We start from the raw sequence: 18,355 nt of genomic DNA, 5'->3' as shown, positions 1-18,355 counted from the left end.
GAACAAATTTTGAGTAAACGCGACTAGTCGCATTCGATTCAGCGACCAAAAATACACTAGAGAAGACCTTAACACTATCAATTTATTTACAGGGCTTCTAATAATTCCTGAAAAACACCTAATTTTACCATAATTTGTTAATAACAATTAAACGCACTACATTTGGGCTTCCAGACCACTTCCATTTGATTCAGAGACCCAAAAAACCTATAATACCACCATCAAATCGCGGTGAACTAAAAGTGTCCACGGGACCCCCTATTTGCGACTAGACTATTATTGGGCTGATTTTTCCTTTAGTAATCCTAACAGTTCTTCTAATTTGACACAATGAAAGACTCTAGTCAAATCTATAAAGCACATATAGGCAGGTTCATTATATATAAATATTCCAATACTTTCTCGGCTATTTGTTTGGCTTGAATACGGCGTCTACAGATCTATTAAATAGAAATTTTAAATTTTTCATTCTGTAGGCCACCTTACATACAAGATTGTGCTTCTTTTCACAGTTTTAGGTTAAACTGCTTTATTATGTTAGGTGAAGTAAGGAAATAAAATACACTACATGGCATTAATTATTATTTACATTACTATTATTTAACATTTACTTTAAATCAAGAGGCGCCTTGCGTATATATCAATGACGCCAAATGTCATGTTAAACTTAAATTACACTATATAAATGCACTAAAAAAATATTATTTATTTCATAAATATGTCATGTAACCTAATTCTGTTAGAAATACCTTTCGATGTTTTATTAAAAAAAAAGTGATTTGTAATACATGCAAGTTGCTTTAGTTAAAATATTTCAAAAATGTACTTTTACATTTTTGTATAAGAAATTACATATTTTTGGTATTAAATGCTCCAAATTCTCGTCGTTATATTTTAAGAATTACATTTTACCCCCTTCTTTCCAACAATCAAATTTTCTTATTTTCCTGCTTATCACTGCAATCAAATAATATATATATACAATATGGCCTTAACCGCTTTATATTTTTTATAAAATGTGATAATTTTTTAACGTAGGTAATTTAAATATAATTTAAGGCCTGAATGTAGCATTTACAGGATGTAGCAAAAATGTAGGTCATAAATTAAATCACATCTTCTGGGACCAAAAATAGTTCGATTGAACCTAACTTACCCTAGTACAAAATGTGCACTTAAAAAAATTGTAGCCTTTTGAAGTTACAAAATAAAATTCGATTTTTTCCAATGTGTAGAAAAACAGATTTTATGTTGAAAATGGACATGTGGCCTTCTTATGGCAGGAACATCTTAAAACAAATTACATTGAAATTTGTACATCCCTTAAAAATTGTATGAAGATTTTGTTCCCTTAAACCCCCCAAATGTTTGTGTACGTTCCATTACCATTAGTTAAACGCAATGTTTTTAAAACTTTTACAGATATTCAAAATATCTCGATAAAAACTGGCTTATCGAAAAAGTACCTACTAAACGACAAAAAAGTTTTAAAAACATTGTGTTTAACTAATGGTACCAAAATAATAATTTAATTGGAACGCACACAAACATTTTGGAGGGTTTAAGGGAACAAAAATTTTTATGGGATGCACATATTTCACTGATATTTTTTTTAAAGATGTTCCTGACATAACAAATCCACGTGTTCATTTTAAATATAAATCCTCCAAAAGTGTTCAATATACTGGAAATATCGATTTTCATTTTATAACTTCAAAGGGTTCTAACTTTTTTTATGTGCACATTTGTACTAAGGTAAGTTAGATTCAATCGAACTACTTTTGGTCTCAGAATATGTGATTAATTGATGGCCAACCTCTTTGTACACCCTGTATACAATGTTTTTTATGTTGCGATTTTGCTTTATCGTTTGTAAGTTCCGAGATAGGCGCGACAATTGGGGCAGGTGTGTGAGACGTCTAAGCATTTATCTATGCAGCATGGGATCAGGCAGCAACCAAAGAAGCATCTGTAACAAAAAAATGTATTATAATTGGAAATAAAAAGATCGCATATTATGTAACTCATGTAAATATTTGTTGTTTTTTTGCGTGCGGATGTATATGGATCTTCAACCGTATGGATCTTCACTTCAACAAAACTCTGCATTAAATCTAGTTTTATTGTAAATTAAACAGTTTTTGGTATACCTTTTCGATAATATGAAGGAGGTGTCTTTTACTCGTCCAGTTTCCTAAAAGCGCTTTACAATTTTTTGTAACGTCGCCTTATAGATAGGAGAATGGTTTGAGAAAGTATCGTTGAACAAGTTATATACTTCACTATTAGATCTTTTTCTATCTCCAGGCCCCTCATCATTAAAACAATAATTCGCTCTTTTTCATTAAAAACCATCTTTATTGTAGAGCTTTTAAAAACACATAAAACAACTGACAGTTTTAGTTATTAATACAATTTATTTTTTCTACGAGCGTGCGAAAATGTCTACTTTCGCGCACGCGTTTTACTTTTCCGCAAGCGTTTTACTTTTCCGCACCCTTTTTACTTTTCCGCACGCGTGTAGATATTTTAATATGGCCTTAAAATAATTATAATACATAAACTAATATTTAGATATTATTTACTATTTTATTTCAAATGTACCTTATTGTGGTTCTGTTTTAATGAAATTAACGCGACAATTCGATGAAATAAAATTATTTTGACATAATATTCGAAAGTTAAATCGGTAGACAACAACAGTCGTTTTGAATCATCGTCATGGAAACCAAAATCGTCGTCATGCTAACTAATTATATTGAAAGTTTGGTTTTGACAACCTTGTCAAAGAATTAATTTGTGTATGTATTTTCAGTAGTAATTGCACAAGAGCTCTAAAATTATTGAATTTTTCCCGAGTGACACTTTGACAGTTTTAATTTCACGAGCCGAAGGCGAGTGAAATTATGTCTAAAGTGTCACGAGGGCAAAAATTCTATATTAATTTTAGAGATCGAGTGCAATTTGTTGCGATTATTTCATGAATAAAACTGTTCAAAACCAAAATTTTATTGTAATTTATTTATGTAAGTACAAATTAGTACAATTAAACAAACAGTTGTTATAAATATTAATTTGACGGTTGGAAGTCATCACTTTTATAATTTTTAAAACATTAATTGTCATTAATGTCACTGAATGTATTTTTTCATAGCAACGAAGGGCATCTGACGTAATATACTTGACGACGGGAAATTATCAAAAATTATCGATTTAATTTAGATTTCTGTAGCTTTCTATTGGTCAGAATCTCCTATGAATGAAATAATCATATTAATTAAATTAATTGATTAAGATTTGGTCAATTTTTAAAGACTCGTAGAAAAAATATTGTTCCTAACTCTTGCAGAAAGTCTCTTTTCCGCACTCGACTGCTTGCCAAACTCCCGCTTCGCGTCGTTCGGCAAACGTTGTTAGGAAAATAACTATTACAAAACTTTTTAATAAACGTCAAGCTATTGTTAGTTTTATGAATTAATGTCAAAATCACAGCATTCTATATTTACTGAATTACTTCAAAACTATTTGGCACTGAGACGTTTTGTTTATTTAATACCTTCGTAACTAGATTCTCCTAAACCTGTTGTCCGATTTTAGTGATTTTTTTTATATTTTATAGTCTTATTCTCTAAGAATATGGATGTAGTAATAGTGTTGCTGAACAGGTAAATGTCATTGTATACCGGGTGTAACAATAATACTGTGTTTTTTTCCTGAAAGTTCGTAACACCCTGTGAAATATTCTAGCATTTAAAAAATATTTAAATTAAAACTCAGTTGTAGCCCTAGCTTCTCTTAACATTCTGCTTTTTGACTCATTAACTTTTTGACTCAAAGTTAGGTACTTCGACAAGTAGCCATGTTCTTCATCAATATAGGGTGTTTCTAAATAAGTGCGACAAACTTTAAGGGGTAACTCTGCATGAAAAAATAATGACCGTTTGATTTATAAACATATGTCTGCAAATGCTTCGTTTCCGAGATACCGGGTGTTGAATTTTTTCTTACACACTGACGATTTATTTATTGCTCTAAAACCGGTTGAGATATGCAAATGAAATTTGGTGGGTTTTAAGAGGCAGTCATTGCGCATTTTTTGACGTACAACTATGTATTTTATATTCACCATTGGTGTGCATACGGGTCATATTACCTGTATGCACGCCAATGGCGAATATAAAATTTTTAAAATAAAAATGTATACCATTTTTATTCAGTTGCAATGCGAAGGCAAACAATCTTACTTTTCAATTAGAATACTAATTGAAACTACTTCGTCATAAAATTTTTAGTTGTATGTCAAAAAATGTGAAATAACTACCTCTTAAAACCTACCAAATTTCATTTGCATATCTCAACCGGTTTTAGAGCAATAAATAAATCGTCAGTTTGTAAGAAAAAATTCAACATCCCGTATCTCGGAAACGAAGCATTTGCGGACATATGTTTATAAAGCAAACTGTCATTATTTTTTCATGCAGAATTAACCCTTAAAGTTTGTCGCACTTATTTAGAAACACCCTGTATTGATGAAGAACATGGCTAGTTGTCAAAGTACCTAACTTTTTTATTATCCAACATAAGTGAATGAGTCAAAAAGCAGAATGGTAAGAAAGGCTAAGGCTATAATTGAGTTTTAATTTCAATATTTTTTAAATGCTAGAATATTCCACAGGGTGTTACGAACTTTCAGGAAAAAACACAGTATTATTGTTACACCCGGTATACATTGACATTTACATGTTCAGCAACACTATTACTACATCCATATTCTTAGAGAATAAGGCTATTAAAGAACATAATATTAAAAAAATCACTAAAATCGGACAACAGGTTTAGGAGATTCGAGACATCAAAAATGACCCATTTTTAAGGTGTCCCATTTTTTTTGGCTAGGAGTGTAATATACAGAGTGTTGTATTTGTTTTTAAAAAAACCAAAGTGACTAATAATATCAAAAAAATGTTACAGCTAAAAAACTACATTTTCGGAATTAAGCCTTTGTTTATAAAAAAATGAAAAACTAATAAAAATGAAAAAAATGTTTGTTAATCGAGACTTTCCTCTGGAGCTGAGGATAAGAGCCTTAAGACGCTACGTGTTCTCAACTTTGTTGTATAGAATGGAAAGCTGGACACTAAAAGTGGATAATATAGTAAAGTTGGAGGTATTTGAGATGTAGTGCTACAGAAGGATTTTGAAAATACCATGGATTCAACGAGTTACAAATGCAGAAGGGTTAAGAAGGAAAGGCCATAAAGAGCATCGAAACAAAGAAATCTGGAATATTATATTTAGTTTAACAGACAGCCTGTGGAGTTAAAGGAGACAGTAACAGCAATGGTTACCAGAATAACAAACGAGGAAGTGGCTCAAGCGCTTCAAAAAATAAAGAAAGGAAAAGCAGTCGGACCAGATGATATTCCTGGGGAAGTATGGAGAGCATTGAGAGAGACAGGAATAAGTTGGCTAGCAGGTCTATTTAATAGAATTATGGAAGTTAGACAAATGCCAGACGAATGGAGAAGCAGTATATTAGTCTCTCTCTCCTGTCGTTTCCCCATTACTGAGGATCGTGATTTCTTCCAATATTCCTAACAATGTTTCTCTATTGGTCTCTATCTTCAGTTGCTCTAAGAGCTTCGCAGAATGAGTTTCCAGCTGATTGCTTTATTTGGTCAGACCATCTAGTTGGTGATCGTCCTCTTGATCTTCTCCCCTGAACGTTTCCAGAAACAATTAATCTCTCCAAACTGTCGTCACCTCTGCGAACCACGTGACTAAAGAATTGCAGAATTCGTTGCAGACATATTGTGGACAGCCTTTTTTTTAATATTGAGTTGGTTTAAAATGAAAACGTTTGTCCTATGAGCTGTCCAAGGAGCAGCATTCTCCTCCAGCACTCCTCCATCTCAAAGGCATCAATTTTTTGGCGCTCGCATGCGCGAAGAGATCAAGTCTCTGCTCCGTATAGAAATATTGAGAATACAAGGGCATTCACCAGTCTCATCTTCATAGGCGTAACCAGGATGATCCTAAGGGGGGGTTATAACTACCTGAAAGGGGGGGTTACAACTACTGGAAGGTCTCTGAGGGCTATGGTGTTAAGCGTATAGAGCTCAAAGTACATCCCAATGGGGGGGGTTACAACCCCCAAAACCCCCCCTGGTTACGCCTATGCTCATCTTGATATTTTGAGAGGTAGATCTGTCTTTCCAAACTATAGTTAGGCGACTCATCGCATTTTTTGCCATACCAATACATCTCCGAACTTCTGCTTCACAGTTACCATCGTTAGTTATACTAGACCCGAGATAGACAAAGGTGTTTACTATCTGATATTCCTGTAATATGTTAGTCAGTTGAATAGTGTCAAATCTGTCGACCACCATTATTTTTGTCTTAGCTTTATTGATTTTCAGACCAACTCTATTGCTTTCGTACTCAACTCTTCGCAGAAGATCAAACATTTCTTGCTAATTTGTTGCTATAAGTGTAGTGTCATCAGCAAATCTTAAATGGAAATTTTCCTACTAGCTACTGTTACTCCACCGGCCCATCCTTCTAAAACCATCCTCATGACATGTTTACCATAAATGTTAAATAAGTCAGGTGACAACACGCATCCTTGTCTAACACCTCTCTCGGTCTTGAATTGGTTTGAAAACTTCTGATCTAGTCGTACTGTCGCTATATTAGACTGGTACAGATTTTTAATAAGTGTCACCAGGTGCATTGGTGCGCCCATTTCTATTAAAATTGACCACAGATTTATCCAGCTTAAGTAATCAAATGCCTTATGGTAGTCAACGAAGTATATTAGTACCTGTCTACAAAAACAATAGAGACATACAACAATGTACAAACTACAGGGCTATAAAACTACTTAGCCACACCATGAAAATATGGGAGAGAGTAATTGATAGACGGATACGTGAAGAAACCGAAATATCCGATAATTATTTTGGCTTTATGTAGGGCAGATCAACAACAGATGCCACTTTCGTTGTAAGGCAACTGATGGAAAAATACAGGAATAAAGAGACCAACGCTCATATGGTATTCATTGATCTTGAGAAAGCATATGATAGAGTTCCTCGAGAGATTCTGTGGTGGGCACTCAATAAGAAAGGAGTCCCTGGCGAATATGTAAAGATTGTGAGAGATATGTATGAGGGAGTAACGACTAGTGTTAGGACAGGTGTGGGAGAGACTGATAAATTTCAGGTGAAAGTAGGACTGCACCAAGGCTCGGTGCTTAGTCCTTATTTATTCTCATTAGTTTTGGACCAGATAACAGCGAAACTACAGGGTAGCATTCCATGGTGCCTAATGTATGCTGATGATGTAGTGTTAATAGGAAATAGTTAGAGACTTAGAACAAAAACTGGAACAGTGGAGACAAGCTCTGGAGGAAAAAGGTTTAAAACTTAGTAGGACAAAAACAGAGTAGGTATTTGGAATGTTCATTTAAAGATGGAGTTACGACAAATAAAATTGTGTCTTTGGATGGTGAAATGATTGTGAAAAGCAATAGTTTTAAGTACCTAGGATCGGTATTACAGAGTAATGGAGAAATATATGGAGATGCATGCAGTACAATTAGGGCTGGATGGATGAAGTGGAAAGAAGCGAGTGGTGTGTTGTGTGACAGAAAAATTCCAATGAAGCTGAAGGGAAAATTCTATAAAACAGCCATAAGACCGGCTATGATGTACGGAACTGAATGTTGGGCAGTGAAAAAGAAAGAGAAATAACGAATGCATGTGGCGGAAATGAGAATGCTTAGATGGATGAGTGGAGTGACAAAGAAGGATAAAATTAGAAATGGGTATATTAGGGGAAGTCTAGGTGTGGCACCAAATTGATGCCAAAATGAGAGAGCATAGGTTAAGATGGTTTGGTCATGTTCAACGTCGAAACATAGCTGAAGTGCAGATTCCTGGAAGGAGTAGGAGAGGAAGGCCAAAGAAGACCTGGGGGGGGAGACGATAAGGCAGGACATGTTGGTAAAGGGGATTAACAAATTAACATTGATATGACCCAAGATAGAATTGTGTGGAGAAATGCAAAGAGAATGATGATGATAACCAGAGGTGCGAAATATGAGATATTAAGGCTTATAATACAAGGTAAAATCAAGGGTAAAAGATCCATAAGAAGACGAAGAATTTCCTGGCTGAGAAATTTACGAGAGTGGTATAGTTGCAGCTAATTAGATCCTTTGAGAGCAGCCGCCAATAAGGTAGGGATAGCTGTGATTATAGCCAATCTCCGACAGAAGAAGGAACTACAAGAAGGAGAATAAAAAAAATAGAGCCGATTTGAGCATTTCGATAACTATTTCTCCTCCCCCCCTTTTTGAACTTACGACCATCAGATTCCTGTAATATTTTTTGTGTTTAAAACAAAATCTGCGTAAAAAAAAGTTTTATTAATTTGTTGTATCTCAAAAATTGGATCATTATTTACAAAAAACTTAAAATCAACATACTAAACCTAAATTCACATTCTAAAAATATACCCACACTTATTGATTCTCCGCTACCTGCCCACTGCGACAAGATAATCTTGGCACTGATGTCAAAATACGATATTACATCATTAGGTCATATGTATTTACACATTCAGAGTCTGTAGTCTCAGATTTATTTTCCATCGACAGGTATGGCTATACACCTATCTATTTCAATGTTTTGAAACCTACATTCAGCACTGTTTTATACACGGAGACTACCTACTGTTAATTTTTTAACAGGTGTTGTTTTGAACGTTATTAATCCGGAAAACAAAATCAGATTTTGTTTTTTATCAATGAAGAATTTTTTGTATTTTATAAAATTTGATGATTGAATAGAGATCGTAAACTTGTAGAATTTATTAAAAAACAGAAAACAACAACAGAACTATGTATTACAAAATAGTCTGGTCAATTGGCCATGGCCAGTGGCGGCTCGTGGCCTTAGAGACAGGGTCGGCAAGATTTTTTTGTCTCCTCATATAGGTATACCATCTAATTAAAAGGCTTAAATCATCATAGGAGAATTTATTGTTTTGTTTTTGTTTGGTTTACTTGACATTCTCTCTTGTGTCATAGTGTTTCGACAATACGTTTTGTTTATTTTGAGACAAGAGAAATCCCGTTTATTTGAGGCAGAAGTTAGTGGTAATAAGATAATTTATGAACAGTTTGTGGTAGTGAATTGCAGTACTTACTACATAAAATTATACATATTTGTAACTTATCCCACTTTCCGAAAATATTTGGATCAGCATAATTTTTAAGTAACTTGTAAATAAATATATTAGAAATTTTTTGGCAAAGGCAACTTTTAAATTTTGCATTATCAAAGAGGTCAAAAATTTGCAAATCTTCAAAATTCTAAAAACGAGTATCTATTTGCATAATAGCAGGTATCCAAAATTTCAAAATATACTCGTTTTTCGAGATATGTATCATGCCTTTGTCATTTTTGGGGTGGTTCAAAAATATCAACCGAATCCAAAACGTCACTGCGTATATATTGGAAACTTCTATCATTACGAAAATTTCTGAGATTTTGCACCAGCTTTCTTATTTTATTTTTGGAATAAATAATGATAATTGACTGATTTTGAACAACAATGAATATCAAATGGGTTTCGGCAAACACTTTCTTAAAAATATTTAAAAGAATATTAAAAGAGTAATCATTTAATAAAGTTTTCAAACCGATTGCTTCACGGATCGAGATATCACCGCTTTCAAAATCGTCGCTTTCGATAATAAAATAAAAAAACTTCCAAAAAGCTGTTCACGAAAATCTGCTACAGTGAAAACTAACCGAGATTTAAAATTTAATCGCGTCTGACAAACTGTTTGCATTTTTTTCGAAACAAAATGTTCTAAAACAGTAGTCCGTTTAGGCGAACTAAAATGGCAAGAAAAGACGATATTCTTTAATTTTTTTACACGTATCCTGCAAAACTATATTCATTATATGCGCATGACAGTGAGTAAATAAAGCTTGTGGTGCAATAGTTTTAACTTTTGCCTGGAGACCATTCAATTCACCGGACATCACGGCAGCGCCGTCGTAAATTTGCCTTACCAATTTATTTTTGATATCCAAAAATTTTAATCTGTCCTTTAAAACACCAAAAATAATATTTTGCCTTATTGCTTTTACTGACGTCTGTAAAACCTAAAAACCTCTCATAAATATTACCACGTAACGCCTATCGAACAACAATTGATAGTTGTGAATGACATGAGAATCAGAAGTTTCATCTACTTCTAGCGAAAAGCAAATGGTTTTCGGAATCTCAGATTCAATAACGTCATTAAAAATGTAACTAATTGATTATATTAGTTCATTCTGTACTGTTTTAGACACAGAAAACAGTCAGATGAATGGCTCGGATCATTCATTTTTTGAAAAGTCTCTTATGCGCAGGGATCACTTAACGCTCGGATTGAGCGAATCCTTTTACAAACCATGAATAAAATTCAGTTTGTATTATCTGACATATTTTTTTTTATTTCACAGATATAAATGACACCAACTCTGATTAAATTAAATATTAAAAAAAATCTATATCTATAAATGTGTGGGTCGGCACTGCCGACTCTGACCGGCCGCCACTGGCTATGGCTATTAAATACAAAAAAAAAACAACAGAACTAAATGATGGCAAAACAGCAGGCCCCGATAATGTACAAGCAGAACTACTCGGGTACCCGAACTACTCAAACTAATGTGCAACGAATCAATACCAATAATCACAAAGATACTAAATAATATGTTGCCACTCTGAAAAAATACCAAGAGAATGGCCGAAGTCTTAGTTTATTGCACTTCCAAAAACCAGGGGCCAAAAAAATACGAAGATTGCCGTACGATAAGCCTCATGAGTCATCTCTTGAAATTGTTCTTAAAGATAATCCATAAGAAAATTTACAAGCTGTGTGAAATTCAAATTTTCCCAGGCCACTTTGGTTTATAAATGCTGTTGGTACAAGAGAGGCGTTATTATCAATTCAAGTCTTATTCCAGAAATGCAGAGACGTCAATTGCGACGTAAAGTCTGTCTGGTTGTTACGAGAAAGCGTTTGATCGAGTACAACACGCTAAGATGACGCAAATAAATACTTAAATAAGCAGGAAACAGAGATCTGAAAATAATTAGAAACCTTTATTGGAAACAGACCTCAAATCTCAGAGTTAAAGATGACAGTGGCGTACTGAGCATGGTTCCGCGGAACCAGGGCCCGGGCCCCGCAGGGGCCCACTCTAACGCGCTGTTTGCTTCTTTTGTTTCTAATTTGTTTGGGACATTTTGAGCTTACCTTGTTTACCTTTGATGCTAGAAACTTAAAAAAAACATAAATTCAGCTTTTTTAAACGGTCTAAAAAAGGTATGATGAGTTAAAATATTCGATTTGGAATTTGACAAATAAGAACCTACTTTTCATTACCTACGACTTTGCTCCTACTGGGTCTACAGAGAACTTTTTGAGTTATTTCCGAAAAACCGTCTAGAAACGAAGTTTCTTTTTGTTGAAAAATGAACATTGCATTCCACATGTATTGACATAGTGCAAACAATATATGGAACTAAAGTTGCTTAGAATTAGTTAGTTTATCCAATTCCGGACTTATCTTGAACGTGTGTTTTTTCACCCCCGAGAAGGGGTGAAACTCACCGCCCGGACAAAATCACACATCGGCAAAATATCACTTTTATTCTTTGGCATGTTATCTATGTTTATGCCAAATTCCATATCAATCCAAACGGTTCTTTTAAACTTGGAGCAAAATCCGTGAGTAAAATGAGTAAATTAGCTTGAGTTTTTATAAAAAAATGTAGGATACATTTTATGATGTATGATGATTTATATTCAATGTTTATTAAAAACTTTTGATATACAATGTGTGGTTTTGTTGGGCAGGCGGGCCCGCATCCTAACTGGAACCAGGGCCCGCTGATATATCAGTACGCCACTGAAGATGAACACACCCAATATGCGAAGATCATGCGTGGAGTGAGGCTAAGCTGTATTTTGTCTCCTCATACTTCAATCTCTACTCTGAAAGAATATTTATCGAAGCTTTGCACGAAACTGAAAAAGGTATTTAGCCCAATAAATGACCGTTTTGGAGTGTAATTTCCAGGGGCAACTCCGAATTGCATGAAAATTTGGATTTAGGTTCTACTTACCCTCCACTTCAAAGTTGAATTTGTGCCGTTGGTTGCTTTGACTTGAGGGGTGACATTTACTCCTTCTCAGGGGTTGAAAAACGGGTCTTTAAAATAAGGCCGGAAATTGATAAATTGACTTATTTTAAGCACCTTTTGTTCTATAAAGTTTTTTACGTAAGTCAATACTTTTCGAGTTATTCGCGATTTAAAAAAATGTTGATTTTTCGACAAAAAAAACTACGTTTTTCCCAAATAACTCAAAAAGTAAATATTTTATCGAAAAAAATATGTTTAGCAAAAGTGTAGCCTATAAAAAAACTAAAAAAATTGTGTACCAGTAAAGTCTACAAATTAAGTAAAAGCAAAGTTGTAGCTCATAAAAAATACGTTCTTATTCGTCTAATTCCAAATCGAATAATTCAACGCAAAATCACCGAAGAAAGAGTTTTTCGGGAAAACCTTATTAACATTTTTAACGTATCGAAAATAAGCTTATTATTTGTTTTTTACAAAAGTTTACAGCATCAAAAATAGACGAGTTACACTGAAAAAAAAAGTTGGTCCCTTTTTTTTTGTAAAAAAAATCGTGAAAACCTCCACCTATTTAGCACCCTAAATGAAATTAATCGTTTGGCTTTACCATCTATTTTAACTGTATGTGTATTGTTTATATGATCTGTCAGTTTGATTGGTTTGAAGTGCTTATTTCTGAAAACATTTGGTTTTATAGTAAAAAAAAAATTTCTAAAAATTTTTGAAAAGTTTCATTTTTTCAAAATAACTTAAAAAGTGTTAGTGATAAGAAAAATCTTAAAGAGTAAAGAAATGTAGGTTTTGCTATTATAAATATGCTAGTTTCATTTTGGTTCTCCGTAAGACAAAAATTGGTTAAGATATGGCTGTTCAAAATTTGCATACACTCGTGATTAGTGACCCATTCAAGCTTTCTCAATTATAACCCTTTCAAAAATAAACACTTTAAACCGGTGAGACTGACAGATCACATAAAAAATACGAGTAGATAGGTAAGTAAATTGTTTGTAAAACGGTAGCGACTAATTTCATTTTGGGTAGCTAAACAAGGCGAGATTTTCATGATTTTTTACAAAAAAAAAAAGAGGGCCAACTTTATTTTGAGCGTAACTCACTTATTTTTAATGCTAAAACTTTTGTTAACAATTAAAACAAAGCTTTTTATAAACACTTTAAAAAAGTTTAAATGGGTTTTTCCGGGAAAATGCTTAATTTTTCGGTGATTTCACCTTGAAATATTCGATTTGGAATTAGACGAATAAGAACGTATTTTTCATGAGCTACAACTTTGTTTTTATTTGATTGATAGACTTTAATGATACACCATTTTTTTTGGGTTTTTTATAAGGTTCACTTTTGCTAAGGATATTTTTTTCGATAAAATATTTACTTTTTGAGTTATTTGCGAAAAACCGTCTGAAAACGTAGTTATTTTGCTGAAAAATCAACATTTTCAATGGCAAATAACTCGAAAAGTATTGACTTAGGTAAAAAACTGTATAGAACAAAAGTTGCTTAAAATCAATCAATTTATCTTAAACGTATGTTTTTTCACCCCCAAGAAGGGGTGACTGTCACCCCCCAAGTAAAAGCAACCAACGGCACAATTTCAAGTTTGAAGTGGAGGGTAAGTAGGAACTAAATCCAAATTTTCATGCAATTCGGAGTTGCCCCTGAAAATTACACGGTATCGCCGAATTTACCGTTCATTTACTGGGCTAATTCTACTAAATGGGTACCGGCCAAACAACATAAGATATGCAGACACCATAGTATTTGCCGACAATCCAGAAGACCTACAAGTCCTTATGAACAAAATCACGTATTGAAGTCAACAATATGGAGTCAACATAAAAAAAGGACAAGGTTTATGATCATTAGCAAAAAAATAACAGAATGTCAACTCTACGTCAACTAAATCCCTGTAGAAAAAGTGAAGCACTACAACTACCTCGGCACCATAATCAATGAAGAATGGGCCAACAACTAAAAGATAAGAGCGCGCATCGGAGGAAAAACTATTTAGATCCACCTGCAACCGGGACGGGGAGTTAAGAATGCTGCTATGCTACGTCTTCTCTGTCCTTTTTTATAGGGTTTAATCGTGGACCTTGAACGAACATATGTGCAGAAAATTGAGAGCATTTAAAATGTGGCTATATCAGAGATTACTTAAAATCCAGTAGACTGAACGAGTCACAAATAAGGAGGTCTACAGAAGGATAAAGAAAACCGAGAGGTACTGACCCCCATCAAATCTCGAAAGTTAAAATACTTCGGACACATTATGCGAAATGAATCCAGATTATAACCCTCCTACAAGCCATCCTGCAAGGAAAAATATTTGGACACCGGGGTTTACGAAGAAGAAGAACATCCTGGTTGAAGAACTTCAGAACCTGGATGAATAAAACATCTGTGCAACTTTTCCGCGCCGCTGCAGATAATATAAAGATTGACATGATAATCGCCAACATTCGTCTCGGATAGGCACATCAAGAAGAAGAAGAACTTTTTACAATTCGTTTATTTTTCTTTCTTCTTCTTGCAGTACCGTCTCCTATCGGAGGTTGGCTTCTATCACAGCAATCTTAACTTTGTTGGATGCAGCTCTGAACAGTTGTATTGAACTGCACCCGTACCACAGCTCCACACCACAGCTCCACAGCTCGAATGCCTCAATGTTTTTGATGCTTATTTTTTTAGTGTCCAAGCTTCCATGCCATACATCAGAACAGAGAAAACATAGCACCTTAACATTCTCGTTCTCAATTTCAGATTTATGTCTCGGCAGCATAGGAACTTTTTCTATTTGCCTCTTAATTTCTATTGTCTGGTCATTAGTATCAGTGAACCAAACCCCTAAATATTTGTAAGACGTAACTCTTTCAACTTGCTTATTATTTATGGTTAAATTCACATTGGTGTATAGTTTCTTTGTTACAATCATAAATTTAGTATTTTTGATGTTCAGTTTTAGATCATACTTGTTGGCATGAGTATTTATGTTTTCCTGCAAATACTGTAAAGCTAGGTTATCTGTGACTATTAGCGTGTCATCAGCGTATCATAATTAATTATCATAGTTAATTAATTCTCCGTTAAGGTTCATACCAATGTTTTGCTCTAGGAGCGCTTCCTGACATATTGTTTCGCTATATATATTGAATAGTAGTGGAGAAATTACACAAACCTGGAGCACACCTAGTCGAATCTTAATTTCTTCGGTTAACTCATGTTTTTGCTTCTTAGGATTTCATATAATTTTTTTGTCTGACTTTATAGAGGGCCTTCTCAAAATCTATGAAACCTACATAGAGGTCTTGGTTTACATCCAAACATCTCTGCATTAACACACTCAGACCAAACAAAGCTTTCCGTGTTCCCAATCTACTTCTGAATCCTAAACACTTATGTCCTCTTCGAATTTATTAAAAATATTCTTTTGTGAATTATTAAAAAAAAAAATACTTTCAATGTGTGGCTCATCAATGCTATAGTCCTGTGGTCTGAACACTCTCTGGCTTTATTCATCTTCGGGATTGTGACAAAAGTAGAGGAGAGCCATTTCTTTGGTATAATGCCTGTTCTATAAATTGTGTTAAAGAGGTTCACCATTATTTCAAGTGTGTCGTCTGTCGTCGTCTACAAGTTTCAATAATTCTACAGGAATTTCATCTGGTCCTGCAGTTTTACGCTCTTTAGTGTTCCTTATAGCATATTCTATCTCGCTTTTTAGGTTTTCAGGCCCTGTTGTGTCGTCTGTAATTCTCTTCAGTTTTTAATTTAAATCTGTAACTATTTTACCTTTTTTTGGTTTTACGATGGATGCTTGTTTCACTCTTACCTACCTGTTATTTCCTTGATTTTTTATGCATGTTAAAGCTATCGTACTTTATTTCATATTCTTCAATTTCCTTATAGTTTTTCAGAACCCACTTCTCTTTGGCTTATCTAATTTTTTTCTTTTCTAATTATTTCTCTTTACTCTGCGTTAATTTACGATGACAAACATAATTATATATTTTACTGCCACGAATGCCTTTAATTCTTAAGCAAAGGAATTAATTGAAAATTATTCGTACAGAAAATTATTTTTACAGAAAAAAGTTTAGCTACGACCACACACAAGCCACAAGCCTCCATAACACTATGTCATTTAATTTAACCTTCCATCAATCTTTATTAAAGTGTTAATTAACGCTTTTAGGGTTCTGTAACTTTTACAAATATTTACTAATTATCTCCTGTTTACAGTTGCTCGTTAGATGAGTTCATTATTTAATTAGTTTCCGTACTCTTACACTTCCCTCAACGTCGTATGTAATTGCCTGTTTTATTCATTAAAATATGTATGTGTGTTCAAACAATGCCATTGTTATTCAACAATAGGATTATGCATAAGAAGTTGTGAAATCATGCTTTTGCTTAATAACTGTTAAGTTTCGATCGTTTACAAAATGTTTAAAATTAGTCCACATGAGGAAAATAAAATTCCTGTAGCTGGCTGTATACCATAAATCACAAAATTACTAGATCCTTTGTAGAAAGTATATTTAAACGTCCCTAAATAAGGGTTACATTACATCGCAGAACGTTTTCGGATTAAAAAATACATCATCAGTGTTAAAAAAAACCAATAGTGCGCATGCCCGAGCCACCAAAATGTTTTAGGTAAAAACCCTATAAATGTTGAAAAATATTATAATTTACTACATATTGTAAATAAAATTTTGTGATGTTGCAAATATTCCTGGATATTACCCAGAGCAACACAGGTACTACCTAGGAATATTTGCAACATCACAAAATTATATTAACAATATAGTAAATTATAATATTTTTCAACATATAAAGGGTTTCATAAAGGTTTCAAAAATTTCAACCCAAAACATTTTGGTGACTTAGGCATGCACACTATTGTTTTTTTTTAACACTGATGATGGATTTTTAATTCGAAAACGTTCTGTGATGTAATGTAACCCTTATTTAGGGGCTTTTAAATATAAATTTTCATAGGGGTAATAGGGAAACATAGTTTGCATATAGACACAAATGAGAATGGTCAGTTTCTAATAGATTTCGCAGCTGGAAAGAATATGATTATCAGTTCGACATGCTTCCCACATCGGGACATACATAAGGGCACTTGGATATCACCTGACGGAAACACAATAAATCAAATATACCATATACTGACTGAAAAAAGAATGGCGACGAGTATATTAGATGTAAAAAGCAGACGTGGCGCAAGCTGTGACTCAGACCATCTACTAGTGCAGACACGGTTTAGATGCAAAATCAGTCGACAGGTAAAGGAAAAATATCCAAAACAAGAAAAACTAAACTTAGATAACCTAAAAGTCCTGAGGTACAAGAAAGATTTGAGAGAACAGTGGATGAAAAATTACTAGAAGAAAACAGAGCAGACTCCACAATAGAAAATCAATGGAACACCATAAGCAGTATCATACTAAACACAGCGAAAGAAGTCATAGGAACAAAGACACAACGGCGAGAAGAAACATGGTTCGATGAAGAATGCAAACAAGCTATACAGGAAAGAAATGAAGCACATAAGAATTACATACTCAGACGTACTAGAGAGAGAAAAACAGAATTTGAGAACAAAAGACGAAGAGCAGATAAACTGTGCAGGCAGAAAAAGAGAAAGTACGAAAACCAACGGATACTAAACATAGAGAGGGAGTTTAAGGAAAACGAAACACGTACTGCATACCAACTTATTAAACATTTAAGACAGGGATACAAACCGAAGACTAGCCTCTGCAAAAATAAGAAGGGTGAAATCATTAGCGATATGGACGAAATTAAGATAACCTGGATGACATATTTTAAGGAAGTATTAAACAAAGGGGCACAACCACCATTACAACAACAGAGGTAGCAGCAGGCACGGCAGGAGGTACAACAACAAGAGCTGGGGGAAGATGGAGAAGAAAATGAATTAACTAGACCCCCAACGCTAGAGGAGGTCCAAACGGCAATCCACATACAAAAAAGCCATAAAGCACCGGGAATAGATAAAATACCGGCAGAACTACTCAAGCAAGGAGGAAGGAATTTGACACAACAGATGTATCAGCTAATACGAGAGATATGGATAGAAGAAGAAATC

At 34.0% G+C, this 18,355-nt stretch overlaps 1 protein-coding gene across 1 annotated transcript in view; it reads right to left on the bottom strand.

Annotated features, from left to right (window-relative positions):
- Window positions 1–569: 569 nt before the first annotated feature.
- LOC126889386 (LITAF domain-containing protein) overlaps window positions 570–18,355 on the bottom strand; it is a 140,913-nt gene continuing 123,127 nt past the window's right edge. The window contains exon 3 of the mRNA XM_050657645.1: window positions 570–1,969. Coding sequence (XP_050513602.1) covers window positions 1,864–1,969 — 106 coding nt within the window. The 3' untranslated portion in view covers window positions 570–1,863. The remainder of the gene's footprint in view (window positions 1,970–18,355) is intronic.

The sequence above is a fragment of the Diabrotica virgifera genome, chromosome 8 (genome assembly GCF_917563875.1).
Source record: "Diabrotica virgifera virgifera chromosome 8, PGI_DIABVI_V3a".
Lineage (NCBI taxonomy): Eukaryota > Metazoa > Arthropoda > Insecta > Coleoptera > Chrysomelidae > Diabrotica > Diabrotica virgifera.
This window is presented reverse-complemented; position numbering and strand designations above follow the sequence as displayed.